The sequence below is a fragment of the Triturus cristatus genome, chromosome 8, assembly GCF_964204655.1.
Source record: "Triturus cristatus chromosome 8, aTriCri1.1, whole genome shotgun sequence".
In the NCBI taxonomy this organism is placed as follows: domain Eukaryota; kingdom Metazoa; phylum Chordata; class Amphibia; order Caudata; family Salamandridae; genus Triturus; species Triturus cristatus.
This window is the reverse complement of record NC_140591.1, coordinates 762465291-762485987: the sequence shown is the minus strand read 5'-3', so window position 1 is coordinate 762485987 and position 20697 is coordinate 762465291. Positions and strand designations below refer to the sequence as shown.

Genomic DNA, 20697 nt, shown 5'->3' with positions numbered 1-20697 from the left:
TGTTGGAAGTCTCAGGAACATCAAAGACTTCGGCTTCATCTGCTACCAGCACTGGGAACTGCGTGTTTGTGCTGCAACAGAAGAAAAAGGAACACAGGCCCTGCTGCCTGCATTGTGACCGGACAGCACAGCGCGAAGCATTGCCCCGCTTCACAATGTAACCCTGGCCTCCCCACCATCGAGACACTGCTTTGCCTCTCTTCACATTGCAACCCTGGTATCACGACTATGCTCCACGCTGACATAGATGCCGCTGCCTGCCCTGTGGCCTGTGGACGCTGTACATGAGATGCATGAAGCATCGCCCCGTCCCACACCTCAGCCCTTGTCTACCAAATGCCAGCGTCATAGACTCCAGCATCATCAACCAACATTACTGCTTACACTGCTACCTGTCACACTGCATGATGCATCGCCCTGCTTCACATCGTAACCTTGGGTCGACCAACGACAGCGCTTCAGCAATGAAGCCGCGCCCTTGCCTGGCCTGTGACCTTTGGGCACTGTACAATGCAGCACCCATTTCGCATCACAGCCCCGGCACCTCCGGCGCCAGCGCTCCTGACTTCAACCTTAGGAGTTCTATCTACAATGCGTGTGATGTCAAGGGCCAGACAACTGCTGCACAGACCTCCGGAAACAACGCCTGCCGATGCTGCATCATCGGAACTTATCGCAAGGTCCACGAAGCTCTGCATTTCCAAGGGACTGTTTGCTGCTGTTCTCGACACCGTGGCTGGTCTGCACCCCTTGCGGTTGGCCTTAACTGTTGATTTGTTGTTTACGACACCCCTACAATAGCCCCGGATGGAGGTTTCGACTTCAAGGAACAGTATTTTAAGATGATTCTTACAAAATTTGTATCTTAATTTATGTATATTGGATTTTTATCGCTTTGGTCTTGTTTTACACTGATAAACATTGACCATTTTTCTAAAAGTGGTGTGGTGTCACTTTGTAGTGTTTTCACTGTTACTCTGTTATGTGCAAACGCTTTACACATTGCCTCTGAGATAAGCCTGACTGATCATGCCAAGCTACCAAGGGGGTGAGCAGGGGTTATTTTAGCTGTGTAACTCCCTTATCCTGACTAGAAAGAAGGGTCCCTACTTAGACAGGGTGCAATCCACTGTCAACTAGAGATCCCCATTTCTAACAAGACAGATAATGGGCCTGATATTTTGGAAAGTTGGAAATGTATTGTAGCCGGCTCCCTTTAATTAAGGCTTTGCACTGCTCTTGCTACCTTACGGGTGTTTTTCTTGATCCTGTCCAACCGGCAGTTTCTGGATGCTGTGGCTACCCCCTTCCCTCAGCGAGATTTCCAGCTTGTGCTTGCTGCTGTTGGATTTTCATTGCGTTCTTTTGCTGTTATTGGCTATAGGACATTTTCAGCATCAGTTTTTCCATGACACAATAACTCTCTAATCCACTTCTTACCTCTTGTAACATCCCAGTTTAGAAATTATTTGTATTATTGGAGTGATGCAAAGTGATTTATTGCATTCAGTGGTGTTCCCAAAGACTACCCTCTTGATATCTGAAAAGAAGCCAGTCCGTAGTAGCCTGCTCTTTTGTGTAATCTCCCCTAACTAGTGATAGAACAGTTACGGTTCTACCGTAGAAGAGTTGCAGAGATCTAGCACCCACGAGGTAGGTAAAAACAACTCAGTGTGTCTGTCCCCTTGGTATCACGTACAAACAAAATACACACCTGCTGAACCCATATTACAGAAGGCTCTGCAAAAGTGCCTGTTGGCTTATCTGTGAGGGGGGCCAAGGTTGCCCAGTGACGCAAAAAGTGGGTGTAAAGCAGCTCAGTTGTCCTCTGGAGCATGCTTACACCATTACTTGCGTTTGGAATGTCGAGTGAGTAGACCCTAGAGAAAGCCCCAGACTGCACTGGGACAATGTACCGCATTGTTAGACCTTTCAGCCTTAGGGTGGTCTTCACCCAACTTTTTGACTGCCTCCCTTCATTTTTCTGACCTCTTTTTTTTGCTGGCTTTAGGACTCTGTGCACTGTGCCACTTCTAACCAGTGCTAAAGTGATTGTGCGCTCTCCACTAAACATGGTAATATTGCCTCATCCCTATTGGCATATTTACTTCTGAGCCACTAGTAAAGTGCCCTGCATGTGCCCAGGGCATGTAAATTAAATGCTATTAGTGAGCCTACAGTGCTCATTGTGCCACTCACTTAAGTAGCCCTCTAACCATGTCTCAGGCCTGCCATTGCAGAGCCTCTATGTGCAGTTTACACTGCCATTTTAAAAAAAATGTTTTATTGAATTTTAAAAGAGACATTGCTGATTGCATTGAACAATTACAAATCATGTTGTATACATGCATCAGGTAGCGTGTTAATCAATACATAGTACACATTTGGTACATTGTCTCCTCACCCACATCACGGAGAGTTCAATTTATATCCCCTGGGCTTCTCCACGGTCTCGTGTGGGCTGTTATGGATTAGTCACTCAGATCTGTGTCTGAGTCTTCTGGTGGGGGGGAGCAAATATTGCCTCGATAAGTGTTCCATTTACCCCATACTCTTGTCCATTTTCGAGGACAACCTCTGTGGATAAATACTTCCCTTTCCGCCACCATGGCCTTATCTAGATCGTGGCACCAGTGCTGGTGCATGGGGCCTGCCGGTGCTCCCCAACGCTGTGCAATGTTGCACTTAGCAATTGTAATCCCCAGCGTCGCCCAAGCCTGCGCCGCGTGATTAAGGTCTGTAGGCTCCCATATTTTAAGAAGGCAGCACCGGGGCTCCCTAGGGACGCCCACTCCACTTACTCGGGTGATAGTAGCCATGACTACCTCCCAGAATTGTGCTATAATGGGACATTCCCATATTGTGTGCAGAAACGTGCCTAATTGTCCACATCCCCGTAAGCAAAAAGGCGTCTCCGCCCTCCCAATCCTGTGTAGCATTGTTCTGGTATAGTATGCTCTATGCAGTATTTTTAATTGCACAAGTTGGAGACGGGACGGGATTGCCACCTCCCGCGGGGATGCCAGGGCCTCTTGCCAATCTTGATAGTCTAGATCCCCCAATTCTGCCTGCCACCTCACTCTGAGGGCGTGTGTGGGGTCTTTTTGATTATTTATCAGTTTACGGTAGGTGAGGAAAATGGCTTTCTTGGAGAGATGGTCTGTAAGGAGACGGTCCTCGAGAGGTGAGGACTCGGGGAGGTTGTCCCCTTGGGTTAAGGTCTTAGTAAGTGCAAGTTTAATTTGTAAGTAGCGGAACTGTTCCGAATCGGCCATGTGGTATGTTGTTTGCAACTGAGTAAATGTCACCATTTTTCCCTTCCTCCACAAGTCTCCCACCCTGGAGATTCCAATGAGGTCTCAACGATCAAAGCCTTTGCTATTTCGGAGCTTACCCAATCTAGGGGTGTCCCATAGTGGTGTATGCTGGGTGATTACCCCGTCCCAACCAAGCATGCACTGTGCCGTGTACCAGGTGTGAATCGTGTGTGCACTGGGGCCAAATAGAGTGTGTACCTTGGCCTTATTATAGAGCGCCCCTAGTAGTCCATCCGTGCCAAGGGTGTGCCTATCCAGCCGTAAGGCTGGCTCATCCTGCGGGGCGTGGAGCCACTGGTTCACTATTATAAGTTGGGAGGCCCAATAGTACCACTTGACATTAGGTAGGGCAATCCCGCCGTCGTACCATCCCCCAGTGAGTTCGGCCATTGCGATGCGAGGAGGTCGTCCGTCCCAGAGGAGGAGGCTCTCCTCCGCTTCAATGGACTTAAAATATGAGGGAGGGACGGGGTAGGTGTATTCTGGAGGGCATATAAGAACCTGGGGAGGGCCATCATCTTAAACAATGCCGCTCGGCCTAGCAACGTCGGGGGCAGAGAGTGCCAGTATTTCACATCACTTTTGACCCTTCTGAGAGTAGGTAGGAGGTTGCGCTCATAGAATAGAGTGGGATTAGGGGTGATGTGGATGCCTAAATATTTAAACCCGTCTTGACTAGTTGGGATGTTCACTCCTCTGGGGAGACGCGGGGGAGGACCATGGAGAATGTACATGACTGACTTCTCCCAATTGATTGTGTATCCCGAGAAGCGGCCATATGATGCACAGATGTCGAGTAAGCAGTTTATCGAACGGCTGGGGGAGGCCATATATAGTAAAATATCGTCCGCATATAGGGAAATGCGGTCCTCCCAGCCCTCCGTCCACTTGATACCCCGGACCACTGGATCTCCCCCGATCCAGGTCGCACGTGGCTCTAGCACCAGGGCAAATAAGAGAGGGAAGAGGGGACAGCCCTGTCTTGTTCCTCGCCCCAGCGTGAAGTCGTCGGACACCCATCCTTTAACCACTACATGCGCCAAGGGCTGTGTGTAGAGGAGCCGGACCCACGCAATGAAGTTGGGACCAAAGCCAAAGCGGTGCAATACTGCAAACATGAAGGGCCATTCCGCTCGGTCAAACGCCATACTGGCGTCTTGTGATAGGATAACTGCCTCCTCCTGAATAGTAGGTATTCGAGCCAGCACTCCGTGGAGGCATCGTAGGTTCATTGCAGTGTTACGGCCGGGCATAAAACCGGACTGGTCAGGGTGTATGAGAGAGGCTAGGTGAGGCTGGAGCTGGGTGGCAAGCGCTTTAGTTAATATTTTAGCCTCCGCATTAAGGAGTGAGATAGGACGGTAGGAGGAGCATTGCTCTGGAGGTTTACCCGGCTTCGGGATGGCTACCAGGGTTGCGATCCTTTGATCTCGTGGGAGCACTCCCCGTTCTAGGCTGTCTTCGTACATTCGTAGCAAGTGGAGTCCCAGCATTTCTACCTCTCTTTTGTAGAGCTCTGTTGGGATACCGTTCGGACCTCGCGCTTTACCAGGCTAGAGCCTCTTGATGGCCGCCGCGATTTCGTCCACTGTAAATGGTGATTCCAGCGCCTTCATTTCAGTGTCCGCTAGTGTAGGGAGGTGAGAATCCTTAAGGAAGTCTAGATTGTCTTGTACGGTGGCGGTCGTGGCGGGTTCGTAAACTGTCATGAAATGTTGTGCGAAGGCTGCAGTTATGTCATGTGGGTCAGTGATGTCAGCTCCGGTTGGCAGGCGTAGGCAAGCCACCCAGCGAGTTGCGCACTCTTTTTTATCTAGCCATGCTAGAAGCTTACCAGCCTTATCCCCCACTTCGTAGATGGTGTGCTGCTTTTTTTTTGGCTCGGGCCTTAGCCTCCTCCCATGCATGGGTTCTGTAGGCTTGCCCAGCTAGGGAGAGTGCGTGTGCAGTATCTGCAGTAGGCTCTTTTGTGTGTGCGGCTTTAGCGCGGCCCAACGCTTGTTCAAGTTCATGCACCTGTTCCACACGGTCCCGTTTGTGATGTGATCAAAGAAATGACTTGTCCCCGCAAGACAGTCTTGTAGGCTTCACAGTGAGTTGGCTGGAGAGGACACAGAGCTTGTGTTGTCCTGAAAGTAGTGTTTCGTGGTGTTATGTAGATTTTTCCCTATGGCAGGGGCTTTCAAGTATCCTGGATGTATGGGATATATACGTCTCCTCCCTGTATGATATGCTGTATATGTCACTAAAATTGGGGAGTGATCAGAGATCTCTCTGGGGAGATGCGTGATCTCTAGGACATTGGGAAGGCTCGCAGAGAAAGAGAAAATGTAATCGATCCGGGACATGCTGTTGTGGGCTCCCGAGTGATATGTGAAACTGCGGTCTGTGCGATGACATGTACGCCAGACATCTACTAGCCCTAGTGCATCTGAGAAAGCCCGTAGTGGGGTGTGGGGTGACCCCGGAGCCCTTCCCGGGAGCCGATCAAAGGCGGCGTCGAGAACAGCTTTAAAATCGCCCCCAATAATAAGCTCCCCCGGTGGTAGCTAGAGCAGGAAATCGTAATGGGCAGAGAAAGCTGCACCATGTAGTGCAGGGTGAATATAGACGGTGAATATAGACGGATACTAGGTTGTAGGCCCTCCCCTCCCACTGACAAGAGAGTGAGGCAAACCGTCCCTGGTTGTCTGTCTTAGTGTTGTTAACTATGAGTGGGCAGCTTTTTCGGATCCGTATTCCCACTCCCCAGGAGCCGGAGGTGAATTCAGAGTGGGCAACCATCTTGAAACCCCATCTGTCAAGTGCTTTGGTGGCCGTGCCCACCAGGTTTGTTTCCTGTAGGAGACTAACTGTTGGCGCATGCCTCTTATGATATTGTAGTCTAAGCCCCCTCTTAATTTTATCACAGAGACCGTTCACATACCAGGATATTAGGGTAAGGGGGGTGTGGTTTATGTGTATCCCCGATGTTCGGGACCGGAAGTAGCTATTCCCGGGGTAGCCATGTGGTCATTAAGCATTGGAACGATGTGGGTGAGACTTGTAGGTTGGAGTGCGCTAGCTCTGAATTATATTGCATCAGCATTAATTGAAAAAACAACAGAGAAAACTCTTCAGGTCTCGACATCAGCAGAATTCCGTGACAAATGAGCAAGAACGGTCATGTGACTATCTCTGCTTGCTGTAGTTGAATTTGTGTATACATTAAAAAATAAGGAACCATAAACATGAAACAAACCCCTCCCACCACCCCCCTCCCTGCTCCCCTGCCGGACGGATTCTCAACTACCCGCCACCCCAACATTGCAGAGTGCTTCAACCCCATCAAACAGTACTTGCGTGTGGGGGAGAGAAGCTCGAGAGGCGTCTGTCTACCCCTTCCTCAAAGACCCATTTTGCAGCTGTGGAACGTAACGTAACGTCTCCGGGTCGGAGTATGATTCCTCGGGCCTTTCTACTGGGGGAAGGCCCATTTGGCCACCTTCCTCGTCTCCATTTGGGTGCGCATCTCATGACGGCTCATGCTATGGATGTGTCCCCTGGTTCAGGTCATGTCAGGTCCGACCATGTAGTGTCACCTTACTTTATATCTCGGCTTCAGTCTGTAAAGTGTCTCTTCCCTCGTGTCTACGATTTCTGGATCCGTCGCCCTCTTCAAGTGGATGTTGGCATCTATCCGGCCGTTTGGATCCTTCCACCCGTCTCCAGCCCTCGAGCCAGTCGTGGGCCTCCTCAGGTGCGTCAAAAAACCAGGTTCTTCCATCTGCTACTACTCGCAACTTTGCCGGAAACAACATTGAATAGAAGTTCTTTTTTACCTCAAGGAAGCTTCTGCGACGCTTTGTAACTGCTGTCGTGTAATCCAGGAAAAAGGAAGCCACAGAGTTTTGAACACGTAGCGGAGGGGCCACCCTCGCTGTTTGTAATATGGCGTCCCTATCACGGAAGATAAAGATGCGCGCCAGGATGGGTCTAGGGGGAGCCCCATGCTTTCGCCTGCCCCCCTGTACCCTATGTGCTCTTTCTACAGAGAAAAAGGTTGAGAGCTCTCTGGGTTGTAGTCTGGTTTTTATGAGGTCTTCTATTTGGAGATCCATTGCAGGGCCGCCCTCGCTTTCCGGAACACCCGTGATACGTACGTTATTGCGCCTGAAGCGCCCTTCCTGATCGTCAAGCTTTGCCGCCATGTGTTTGTTTTCGGCTTCTAATTGACTGACCTTCTTGAGTAGGGTGGTAGTGTCTGTAGCAAGGGTCTTCGTCACCCGTTCAACTTCAGTGACCCTGGTGGCCATTTTTTGGAAGTCTGCCCTCAGGAATGAGCCATCCGAGGAGATTGATCCCACCATTGTTTGTACATTGGTGAGAGCGGACATAATATCTTCCAGCGTGACCTTGGCTGCACCTTCCGGCACCGGGGCGTTGTCCGACGAGGCCTGTAGTTCAGGCAGGGCTGGAAAGTCTTTTGTATAGGTGTATTTATCTAGTTTGCCCTGGGCCCGTCGTGCGTGGGCCTCTGCCCCCATCTGTGGTTAGTTTTTGGGGCACCGGTCAGTACTCGCAGCCGCCTGCCACGTGACCACAAACCTGTCTGTTTTTCCTCTGCGGCACTTATTCGTTGAAGGTGGGGCCGAACAGTGGTGGGGAGCGCTCTTCTGTGGCTGACCTATTGGAAGGTACCACTGATGCTGGTTGCGCACACTCCTTCCCTGGGGGCCCTCTCAGGGTCCCAAAGCCCGCAGCTATTGGGTCCTCCTATGGTGCAGCTTGTGACCTTGGGCGTTTTGTGTGTTGGCAGGCACTGCTAGTGCAATTGTTAGTTCATGGGCCGTGGGGGCAGGGATGCTGGTTCTTCCTACCCGCCCTCGGAAGCGCGAAAGTCTGCCAGGCGCCTTCCTGAGCTCCGCAAGTCACATGCGGCGTTTCAGTGCCTCTGGTCCCCCGCTGTGTTTCGCCCTTCATCAATATCAGGGCCGCATGGGTAGAGCAGCTGCTGTTTTGTTTCCCCCTTGTGCGGTGCGCTGCCTGAGTCACTCACCGCACCTCTTGCAGTACGCCGGGCCCCACCCGTCCCACTCGGGCCGCCGATACTAATTTAGGTCACGGCTGCGGCCGCGAGATTATGCCGCTCTTTGCAACGCGGTTCCTGGTCCGTCTGAAGCAGATGCGCCGGCCAGAAGTGAGGTCGGAAGATGCCGCGTGCACTCCGGTTGTTGTGTGTGTCTTTGGGGCAGGATTATTTACCGGATAACATGTCGGATGGTTAGGGGAGCTTGCGCCTTTCTTGGAGCTCCGTTAAGCTGCGGCCATGCAGTTTGCCTGCAAGCCACGCCCTTACACTGCCATTTTGACCTGGCAAGATAAACCTCTTGCCATGCCTAAACCTTCCCTTTCTATACATATAATTAATTCCTAAGGTAGGCCCTGGATAACCCAGACTGCAGGATGCAATGTATTTAAAAGGCAATACTTTTATGTTTTACATGCCCTGGTAGTTAAAAACGTCCAAATTGGTTTTCACTACTGCAAGTCCTAGCTCTTCCATATATTAACATTGGGATTACCTTATTACATAATTTAAGTGTAAATTGCAATTGTGAAGAGATGAAGCTTTTAAGTTTGGTGTCTTTGGACTCACAATTTTAAATCACAACTGATAAGGGAAGTTTGATTTTAAATCGCAAGTCTAAAAATTCCACTTTTAGAAAGTTGGCATTTTCTTACCTTAGCCATTCTGGCCTCTGGTCTGTTTCTGAATACACGTCTGGGGTGAGTGACAGCTGGCCTTTGTGCATTCCCTCTAAACAACCACACACAAATGGAGTTTAGATTCCACTGGGCCATCTACATCCTCATGGACCATCCTTGGCAGGATAGGTGAGAGGAACTGGACACAGCCGAACGCTTACACCTGAATAGGCTGGGTCCTGTCCCCACACAAAGGGCTACATACCCCCCCGTATAGATTCTTGAGTCAGGGGAACCTCTGTACACTTCAACGACTTTTCTTGGAAGTCTTCTCCTCTTTAAAGGTACAACTGGGTATATGTACTGGACCTCTGACACCACCTCTTCAGTACACTTCTGGACCTGTGTAGTCTCTGCCAGGAAGAACTGCTGTGCTACTGATGGACTACTACTGTGCTGCCCTCCTGCCTTGCTGTGCTGCCTGCTGTTCCTCTGCCTGGGTTGGAAGAAGTGGACCAGCATCACTTGAACCCAAGTGACTCCAAGGGCTTGCTGGCTTGCCCCATGATTGAAGTCTCAGGCACATAAAAGACTTCCAAGTCAACTGCATCTGCACCTGGACTCTTCCATCTGTGAGTCTTCCCTGCCAAGTGGTGCCACCCCAGTTCTGGACCCTTTAAACTGAGGCCTAAGGTGCTTCTTCAAGCCAACTCACTCATCCTCATCAGAACCGGCGCATCTTCGCCTTTGCATGATTTGGAACCGACACATATTCACCTATGTGTCAATCGGAACCAGCGTAACTTCGTTGTTGCATGGAGCAGGCCCGGCATATCCCCTTCAGAACAGACACATCCTGTTCTGCAGGGGCAGTAGTAGCACCCCTCATTCAGAACCAGCACATCACACTTGAAACCGACGCATCACAGACGTTGCATGGAGAAAATCGACTTGTCTCATCCACCGTGTCTCGCCCAACGCATCGCTTGGGCTGCACCTTGAATCATCTTCGGAGACGCAGTCTGGATCAGGATACTTTTGTTAAGTGGGCCTAACCAGGTGCCTGTATCCAGCCTGCACTCCATCAAGGTCAGCCTGATCTTTTGAGTGTGCCCCGGTCCAGTGCAACCAGATATCACAAATAGGCACGTAGTGCTTCTAAGCACTAATTTAGTTTAGTCTTTAAAAATTCCTATCTTTACTTTTACGTTATGGATTTTTGTTGTTTAGGTCTTGGTTTATTTATAACATACTCTAATTTTTCTAACCTAGTGTGGAGTTTCTTTGTGGTGTTTTCACTGTGTTACTTTTTGAAGTGTTGCACAAATACTTTACACTTTGCCTCGTAAGTTAAGCCTGATTGCTGTGCCAAGTTTCCAGAGGGTGAGCACATGATAATTTAGGGTGTGTTGTGACTTAACCGGACTAGGATCATGGTTCCTGCTTGGACAGGGTGTATACATCTGCCAACCAGAACCCCGATTTCTAACACCCATCCTAATACTTAACAGTAGCTTCCAGTTACTTTTGAGTTCTTTAATGGAAATCGTGAAAGGTACTTGTAAGACAGCAAACTATCCAGTGCGGTCTTTGGGACAATAGCAAGGATTTAAGTTTGTCCGGTGCACAAAGTTGAAATAGATAATCCCTTGGAAATTCTTAATTTAGACTATTCCAATTTCCTTTGCTTCAGAATTTTCCTGGTCTTTTTGTAAATGTGTTCATGTAAATTATTGGCGATAGCTGACAACAAGAGATTGTCCGAAATCACTATGACCCTGCATACATGTTTAAGAGGCTTTAGTCTCTTGAGAGGACACGGCACCTCTGGGCATCTCAAGGGGTTTCAGATTAGCTTTGTCTTCCATTGTTACCCTCACCTTCCACATTCGGAAAGTATCCTGACCTTTCCATGACCCTCACCCGAACCTAGCCCATTCTTTATATCCTAATGTCAAGAATTCTTTATAATTGTTCATGCTCACAAATTTCTGGTCACTTCTGATTACTAAAAATGAGTTTGCCTGCGTACTGCTTGTAAACGGCGTTCTGTTTCTTTCAAGCTTCGTTTTCTAAATTTCCTGAACTATTGATTTAATTAGTATCAGTTTAACTATTAGTTTCTTCAGAAGTTCACTCATCTTTTCCCCTTGTTCATCACACTGATTTCTCTCCTAGGTCGTTGCCAGTGTTGTAATCGAAGTCCAGTAGCCGTAGTATAGATTAAAAGTAGGTGGTTTATTAGATCTTAGTTATAAGTAAGTAAGTCGATAGCTAACCCCCACTAGGAGCATCGTTGCTGCTCAGCCCATATCTATAACTTATACTCAATCCCACTCAACCTTCTACATGAAATACCAGCATTTGTAAAGTGCACAGCTACCTCTGGAGAGGTGTCCTGGCGCTGGAGACCCTCAGGTAGATTAAGCGAGCTATTGCCCAGAGTCACATGGTGCTGGGCTAACCTGCCGCCGGCGCCGGGGATCGAACCATGAACCCCGTGGTCTGGAGTCCGGCACCCTGGCCGCTGCGCCGCACCTCTTCCACAGAGCTCACACACTGGCTGAGCAGAAAGGACTTGGAACGCTGGGGAGGATGCGTGAGTTACAACACTTCTAACAGTAATGCTGTTCTTAATTCAAACAATGGCCGTGTCTAAGCGTTCGATTGAGGTGCGTGGCACATTTTGCAAGATGGATGCACGGAGCAAACTGTGTTTCAAAATTCAGTTCCTGTCTGTGCTGCATCAAAACACACAAACCTGTTGAATTGCATCAGCCCTTGTACCTAGAGGGGAGTTCTCAGAGGGCGATATGGAAAGCCGGTGTGGACATTTTGTTGTTTTAGGTTTATTTTGCGTATTTAATTGGTGTGCGCATTTAATATAGCTCAGGTGGCTTTTAGGTACAAAATGCTAGAGTGAGTATCCAGAGTGTGATAAGTACATTCTGAAAAGAAGTGTCCAAAAATATTTACCATCTTTTAAGTTTGACTTTCTTTTTTTTCCTCATTTCAGCGAAGATGCTCATTTTTGAGATGCCTTGGATAATGAATGGTAAGTTGCAGTTAGTGGAATATTTTCAATCACTGTGTTTAATTGTTTGATTGCAAAGAATCCTGTGTTTTTAAAGAAAGTGGGCCCAATTCTCAAATATTGTGCTGTGACTTACTCTTGTAGTTCTTCTGACTTACCCCCGAAATTCATACCTACTCACTAAGCGATCGCTGTGAATAGGGCCCAGTGTTTTTGCATGCCTTCCTTTGTATTTAAGTATAGGGTAATGTGGTGTCAGGAGCATTGTGCTAATCTGAATTCCAGAGACTGCCAAGTTACTCTAATGTAAGTGGATGATTCATTTCTCAGTGCTGTTTAATTTTGATAAGTTACCCAAACCTCCATCAAAGAGGTTACCCCTGTGTTTCAGTTACGTTATTTTATGTTACTGTACATGATTTTCCTGTAGTGCAGCATTCAAGCACTCCTTGGAATCGTGACGGAGTAAGGTCCTGTTAGACTCATGTTTGTGATTATGGAGTTACCCCAAAACCAGTCACCTTTGTAATGGTTCGAGGAGAGAATAGGGCCATTTAGCCTTTCCCTGGTCAAAATAATTCTTACCAATGTAAACAACTGTGAAGAAAAAGCAGCTAGGTTAGACATGAATGCACTGCCTAGACATGTCACTATACAGTAGTGAGGGTATTGCCCACCTCAAATGGCCAGCTGCTTAAAAGACCATGAATTAAACATATATTCACAAATGTATGAGAGGCAACACAACGCTGGATTCACTGTGTTAATACAGTTTGAAGCTGATTGTAGAGTCCACACAAAACTTGTAAGATTCAAGTCGAATGGAAGACGCACAGTGGCTGTCGCGGAAAAAAGGTATCTTTTATATAAAGTATACCTTGCCATGTGATGGCAGTGAAACAGTGGAAAGGCGTATGCAGGTATGAGTAAAGTTCTGAGTATTCAAAGGATCCTGGATATTCCGGTTTAAGGTCTCGTGTGTAAAATCCTTTCAATGGGGGGCCTGTGGTGCCGTGGTGTTCGTCGTGTTGAGACGGAAGCCTGTTTCATTGCCATCACATGGCAAGGTATACTTTATATAAAAGATACTCTTTTTCCGCGACAGCCACTGTGCGTCTTCGTTTTACACTTATGCCTTGAAGAAGCCCATGTTTGGGCGAAACGCGTTGGCTGTGACTGTGGTTGTACCGAATTATGGAATAAAGAACACTTGAATCTTGCAAGTTTTTTGTGGACTCTACAATCAGCTTCAAACTGTATTTACACAGTGAATCCAGCTTTGTGTTACCTCTCATACATTTGTGAATATATGTCTTACCAATGTAGTTCATAAGATGGTGGTTTCGTCTACAGTCTTGTTTCTCTGAGACCGATCCTGTGCCCCTCCTTCCTAACCATTTGAGAGTGAGAGTTATTTCATGGATCAGCTTTCTGTAATAGAGGGGATCCAAGTATTATGAGCCTCTACCTAATGTACAGCAGCAATGGCAGTTCTGTTGTGTGAAGGCAGGAAATTGTCTTCTTACAAGCGCCTAAGTAGTTGCATTTTAAAGACTTCATAGTGCTGTGGTTGTGATTCTTTTGTTTCTCTTTAATGTATTCTTATCATCTGGATTCTAAAAGCTTCACGGTATCCTGAGTACTTGGCTCCAGCTATATTTAAAGCAGCTCTTTCCATTTTTTAATCTGCTCGTTATTCTCAAATCCTGTGTCCCTGTGACCTAAGCCTGTGCCACTCTTTGAGAACCTATCTCTCTCTCTCTTCCCTGCTTCTGTGTCCTTGTTCCCTTGTTTGTCACCATCCGTGTCAAAGTCTATGAGGCTGTCTTTGAGCAAGGCCTCCTTTTTCCTGCCTTCCTGTCCCTCTGTGTCTTTAACCCGTTACTCACACTGTTTCAGGGATCCTTGTGGTTGAAGGATTGATTGAGACAAACAGGCTGACGGAACAGATGGACAGTCAGACAGGGTCTTACCTATTTAGGTAAAGGCCAATGCGTCAAGGCAGGTCTCAACTCATTGTGACAAGTGAGGTGTATCTTTGGTTTCAGCTCTAAATAAGAGATGAATCAGCTGAGCAAGGGGTCGACTTGCCAACATGGAGAGCTAGCTCTTTTGTTTGTAGCAGATCTGAGTTAGCTCTTCCGGTGTTTGAAACTGAGAGATTTGCTGTATGCTCTGAGGGAGAGATTAGTAAGTTAAGCAAGTCAGCCTCTGCTTCCTTGAACAACTAAGCTAGTGTAGTGTGTTAGTCTCTCATTTCACTAAAGATTTTGACTTGTGGGGGGGTAGAGATAGGAGAGCTTGAGTTCTAGGCCTTCATTCGGTTCTAGGAGCAGGCACTGGTGCTCGCTGATCCCAGGCAGGAGGGCCTGTGGTGCTGTTGTCTAACCCAGACCCTAGGCTGTTGGTGTGGCCGCTCCAGTTGCTAAGCTGTATTTAGGCCTGACAAGGGTTGTGGATGCGTGCAAACGTGTTACTGAAACAACACGTTTGCCCAAAGACTTTAAAAGGAAGTTGTTCTCCAGCTGTGCTTCTCAGTTCACCACTCGTCTTAGTCATGAGTCCTCTCATAGGGAGATTGAGTGCATTTGTTTGCTATTTCTTATAAAGTTAGGGATCTCCTTACACGTCCACCTTCAGGAAGGGACGAGCCCTTCAATAGAGGGTTTGATAGAGGACGTTCCTTGGCGAATAGAAGATTACAGAGAGCCTTGAAGTCCAAACCCAGAGATAAATCATCGATAGCCTCTTGTCAAATTAGTTACAAAGCTGAGATTTTAAGGTGGGGAAACTTTCCTTAAAAATAAGCTTGGACAAAGGTTGGAAGTTCTGCCATGCCCAGCTGTCAAATTAAGAAAATAACAGGTATTTAGGCACACTTTTCTGGCATAACTTCTGATTGTCCGGATTATTTATAAAGAGGCCCTTTGGAAGGTGGGGACCACCAGGCCCAGGGGATTTGCCTATTTGTCCCACGCCTTTAAACGTCTTTGGGCGCCATTTAGTGGTCGCCCTTGGCTTGTCCTATGCGACCCCAGGCTTCAGGTTGCAAAAACAGCACCATTTTCGGGTTAGAAAATATAAACAGCTTCTATTCGACTCCTGTCAAACAGCAGCAGATCCAGGCTACTCGTGGGGGACAGCACAAAGTTGAAACTTGAAATTGTTTTTGTTTGTCCTATCGAGTCCGGTGTTGCCCAGCCATACTCACTTCGATGCCTTCGAGGCGCCAGGCCCCACACAGCACAAGTGCTTGTCCTACAGGTATTTGTTCATGTTTTAACGTTTTGGAAGAGCCAGGAAATGGTACTTCAATAAAACATTGTGTGCTATTCTTTGTATATTGTGTTAGCAGGGTACCTCTGCTTCCGTCTGCTTTAGTAATCAAGTAAGGTTTGTTTTTGGACGCTCTAAAATACTTGGCAGTGAATTCCTCTTGTATTTACTGTTTTAAGTTAAGATTTAAAATGGGAGAAAGTACTGGCTTTTGCTGGGTTTACATGTTTTCACCAACCTTGTGAATAAATACTGGCCACGTTGCAACTCTATATCCATCATAGAAGGGAGGGATTCAAATTACTCATGTCAGTAGTATATTTATATTTTTGCATCCACTTTCTAAATGTCCCTTCTTGTGGCTATATTAATCTCAAATTTCCGATGACGTTGCTTCTTGTGAAGTCTTCAGGCACTAAAGATAGTGTGATATCACATCTTGTGATGTCTCAGAGGGGTCAAAGGGCATTTGATGATGTCACTTCCGCTAGCCTGGGCTTTTTGGAGAATCGACGTTCATAGAATTGATCCATGCCACATGATCTTTGTTTTCAAGCCGTCGGTGCAAGACTCAGTCTGTGTTACAAATAGTGAGAAACTATAGGCGCTATAACTAGGTCAAACTTCTACCCGTCCTCTCACAGTTGGATATAACACTACGTCTTGCTTCTTACTGTGAAACTGCCCGCCGGGAAGATTGTTTTTTATTTTATTTTAATAGCTGGAGTCATATTTTAATGTCATGACATTTCCATACGTCTGTTTAATTTATTTTTGCATTTTTAATTTGTGTATTTCTCATACTGCCTACAGATGAACAAGAGTGCTAGTGGGAGTAGAGGATATGCAGTAGGAGGCAGAATTGGGCATAGTCGAAAGTACAGAAGGTCACTACTTGCAGAGAGCTAGAAACAAGACTAGTCTGTGTGAATGACAGGAGTGGTGGCCTTTCAGACCTTTACACTATGATTTTCAAAGGCCCTCTCCAGATGGAGGATGGTACAGAGAGAGTTCGAGACGGAAGGGTTCTAAGAATGACATTTGTAAAGTAACTTCAAGCACACAGGTAAACTTCTGTAACTGCAGATGTGCACAGAGATCCAAATAAATCAGCTTAAATCAATCAACATGAAGCTGTATTCTTATGTCACTCCTACTTTGTTTGATTCTACAAAAGGAGTGGAGAACACAATATTGGAAGTTAGCTAGATTGAGAGCAAAGATCGTCTTGCCTAACTTTTTAAAATGTTGATGTACCCTACATTTTCAGTAATTAATGCATATGCTTTTACGTTTTGTTTAGCTGCTTTTAAAATTGTGAAGAGCTGGCTTGGTCCAGAAGCGATAAACATGCTGAAGTTTGCAAATAAGAGTGAGGTGCAGGAGTACATAAGTTCTGAGTACTTGCCCCCACACATGGGTGGTTCTGTAAGTATTCTTCCTCTTATAAAACATTGTTTCATACATTTGATCACTTGTTAATTTTACCTCTTCAGGCCATGTGTTTTTTTGTAATATATCTTTATTGGCATTTGAGACCGGAATAAAAAAAAATAGAGCATTTTAAACATATTCTGAACTATGCAGCAAGGAACATCAATTAACCAAGGCAAAGACGAGTAGTAAAACTAATACAGGCTGTATACATACATTCTCCTGTTCATCAAGCATCATTACCCATATTATTCCTCCCCCCCCCCCCCCCCCCCCCGCTCCTCTGTGGCATTTCTCCTTGTCAAACGTCTCTGTAACGCCCAAAGAAAAAACGGTATTATTTAAACTGAACTACCCCCCTCCCTTCCCTCAACTGAACCACCCCCTTTAATGTCTGGGTGTGTATCCTTTTTTGCTATTCCTCTCTCTTGTCCGTCGCTGTGCGCCACCTAATATTCCTATGGTGTGTATTCTTCTACCTCTCATAATCGTCACCTTTTTATCTTGCTGACTGTTCAGTCCCTATATCCTCAATCTGGGACCCAGTGGGCGTCCCATCAGTCTGCATGTCCTCCTCAGGCCATGTTTATGAAGTGTACAAAACATTATCCTCACTGAAATCTCTTGTAATGCTATGTCTTCATGCACTCGAGACTTATTAATGCAAATGTATGGCCACAATGGATCATAATTTCAGTGGCATTTTACTTTAATGTTACATTTTAATATTATACATATGTGTTGGGAAATGCTAAAATGTAAATTATCCATTCTGATGGATACGTCTGCCAGTGGATTCCTCACCTTGTGAATATCCCCTGCGCCAGCAACATTCGGAAACTTTTGTAGCAGTCCACGCCGATGAGGTCGAAGACGACGTCACAGAGACACGGCTCCGCTCGCTACTCCGCTGACGTCACCGGCTCCATAAGAAGACCTCGTCGGCGTGATGACGTCAGTTCCCTTTTTTCCGCGCCGTCGACGCCAACGGATTTCGGGAACTGCTATCTGTAGCTTCACTGTTACTTTGTATTTCTACTGGATTACTCTTCCTTTTTTCGAAAAAATGTCGACAAAGAAATCGGGCTTCAAGCCATGTCGTGAATGTGGGAAACCTATGTCGATCACGGATCCACATGACGACTGTGTATGGTGTTTATCATCTGATCATGATATGGATGGTTGCTCTTGCTGTCGCAAGATGAGCTCCAAGGCTCTCAAGGAAAGGGAGGCGAAACTCTTCATCGCAAGGATGAAAAAGGAGAAGAGAGGAAGAAGGAAGTCGAGAACGAGGTCGCGATCGAGGTCGGCGTCGAAGTCGACTTCGGGGCATGCTTCAAGATCCAAGAAGCACAAAAAGAAGAAACATTCTTCTCGACGTCACTCTGACAAGAGTTCGGCTTCGAAGTCGAAGTCACCTGCTCGACGCCGTAAGGACTCTGTGTCTCCATCACCCGTTCCCGATTCGCCTGCTGGTCCTTCTTTTCCAGTGGCTTCACCGGCTCCGGCTACATCCCCGGCTCCGGTTCCATCTCGGATGCCGGTTCCATCTCCGGCCCCGTCTCCGGCTCCTTCTCCGGCTCCAGTGGAGGAGCTTCAAGCACCGGGTGAGCCTGTGACGCCTCTAATTCCACTGTCGGCGCCGGTTGGCCCAAGTCCGGTGATGCCTGATCAGTACCCTGCGTTCCCTGGACCAGGTCGGGACCCCTCGCATTATTTAAATGCTATGTACGGGGTATTTTCGAGAGCCATGTACACCACTGGTGCACCTTCGGGTCCGATGGGTCCAATGGCCTTCAATATGGGGGTGCCTCAAGTATATCCACAGGTCCCTTTCATGCCATTTTTTCCGGTGACGTCGTCTTGGTATCTACCGGCACCGATGACATCGACGCCGCTTCCTTCTTCACCGGCGCCGGCTCGACCTCGTTCGATGCCGGCTGCTCCTGTGGATCCACATCTGACGCCGGCACCGGCTCCGTTGGATTCGAACATGGCGCCGCAGACGCTGTTTGTACGGACCCGTTCCAGGAGGGAAGCTCAAAGGGTGCTTGATGAGCGAAGGTACCTTTTGGAAGAAGCAGAAGGAGGAGAGCTGGTGGAGTCTGACGAAGTTTTTGAGGAGCTTAAAGAGGCTAGTGGATTGGATTTGTCTCCAGAGTGGAAAATTACTCCACCTTCCGATGAACCCTCGAAGGGTGTGGCTCCATATCATGCAGTCATCAGGAAGGCTGCAGAACTGTTAGATCTTCAGTTGCCTCCTACTGAATTCAAATCAAATATTCTGACTGAAGTATTGCATTCTCCTACTGCAGTTTCAGAGCCGTTGTTGCCTTTTAATGAGGCCATTATTGACCCTGTGTTGGAGGTGTGGCGTAAGCCTTTTTCTGCTCCCGCAGTCTCTAAGACGGTTGCTAGGAGGTATAGGGCAGCTCCAGGGGACCCTGAGTTCTTAACATCGCATCCATCGCCTGAGAGCCTGGTGGTTCAGGCTGCTTGTTCAGGAAAATCCAAGGGTGCTTTTCCTCAGGTTCCGGGGGACAGAGAGGCTAAAAAGCTGGACCAGTCGGCCAAAAAGGTCTTTTTATCGGCCAGCATGGCACTAAAATCAACAAATGCCACTTGCCTTTTGGGACGCTATATTCATGCTCTCATGGACTCTGCTAAGAAACTGGCACCAAAACTATCTGAGGAGGATAGGGTTGGTTTTAATGAGATCTTGACTGATGCCCAGGCAGCAGCACGCCAGGTGATCCAAAGTGGGCTGGACACGGCGGTCATGGGGTCTTCTGTTGCCACTAGGAGGGGTGCGTGGCTGAAGTCTTCTGAGTTTTCCCCGGATGTACAGTCAACACTGTTGGACTTGCCATTTGATGGCTCTGGTTTATTTGGCAAAGAAACGGATGCTGCTCTTGAATGTTTTAAGGAGAGCAAGGCTATGGCTAAGTCGTTGGGCCTTCAATCCCAGTCAAGGGGATCGTTTAAGAGATACAGGGGTTTCGGAAGGACAACCTTTCGTTCCTACAGGCAGACCCAACAGCAACAGCAGCAACAGCAGCAAGGCTCTCTGTATAAGGGATACAGAGGCAGAATCAGGGGTCGCACACGTGGCCGTCAGCTCTCCTCCTCCTCCTCTTCCTCAGCCCCTCCCACCACTGCAAAACAGCCCTAGATCCGCCATTCTGGATCATGCTGGTCCTGTGGGGGGGCCGGCTTACCCATTTTCTACAAGATTGGGCATCTGTTACTACAGATCTTTGGGTTCTAGATCTTGTAGAAAATGGGCACCCCCTTCCCTTTCGGGAATTCCCTCCAAATTACCCTCCTTGTCAAGGGGCTTGCTCAGAGAACCACCGTCTTCTCCTACAGGAGGAAGTCCTGAAGTTACTACAGAAAGGTGCGATAGAGGTGGTTCCAGAGCAGGAGAGTGTGAGAAGTTGGCCTGGCATATGCTGGTCACTAGTTATAGTGGCCACCTTGCACCAGTCCAATTCGACTCTTGGTAGATAGGTTTAAAGACAACCTTTTAAAGAAAGCTATCCTAGTGGTAGCTGTGGAGAGCAGCCTTCAGGCTAAGTCTCTGAGGAATGTAAAGCAGCTTGTTTTACCTTATAATCTCTTGAATTACCAAATGAAAAGACACCACACAGGTATATATATCAAATATATATGTATTTATTTCTAAATATACTCTACTAATCTCTTTATGAGATTAGAGCCAGGTAAACATTCAAAAGATCAACAGTTCTCAATAAATTAAGCACAAATATGGCTGTAGCCCTAGGGGCGTACCAGACCATATACTAAAATAGTGGTTTAACAAACTCGACTTGCAATATGAAGAGGCCTAGGGCCTTGGGAATCGCTGGGGCTTCACTTCTGCAGTGTTAGCAGGTAAGTAATCAGCCCACAGGAGACGCGTGCAGTGTCTAAACACACACGCGGGTT

General features: G+C 47.5%; 1 protein-coding gene across 1 annotated transcript in view; it reads left to right on the top strand.

Moving 5' to 3' along the window:
- Nucleotides 1-20697, top strand: part of MOSPD2 (motile sperm domain containing 2) — a 544536-nt gene that overhangs the window by 154745 nt on the left and 369094 nt on the right. Inside the window, exons 7-8 of the mRNA XM_085622201.1 lie at nt 12022-12060; nt 16619-16743. Coding sequence (XP_085478327.1) covers nt 12022-12060; nt 16619-16743 — 164 coding nt within the window. The remainder of the gene's footprint in view (nt 1-12021; nt 12061-16618; nt 16744-20697) is intronic.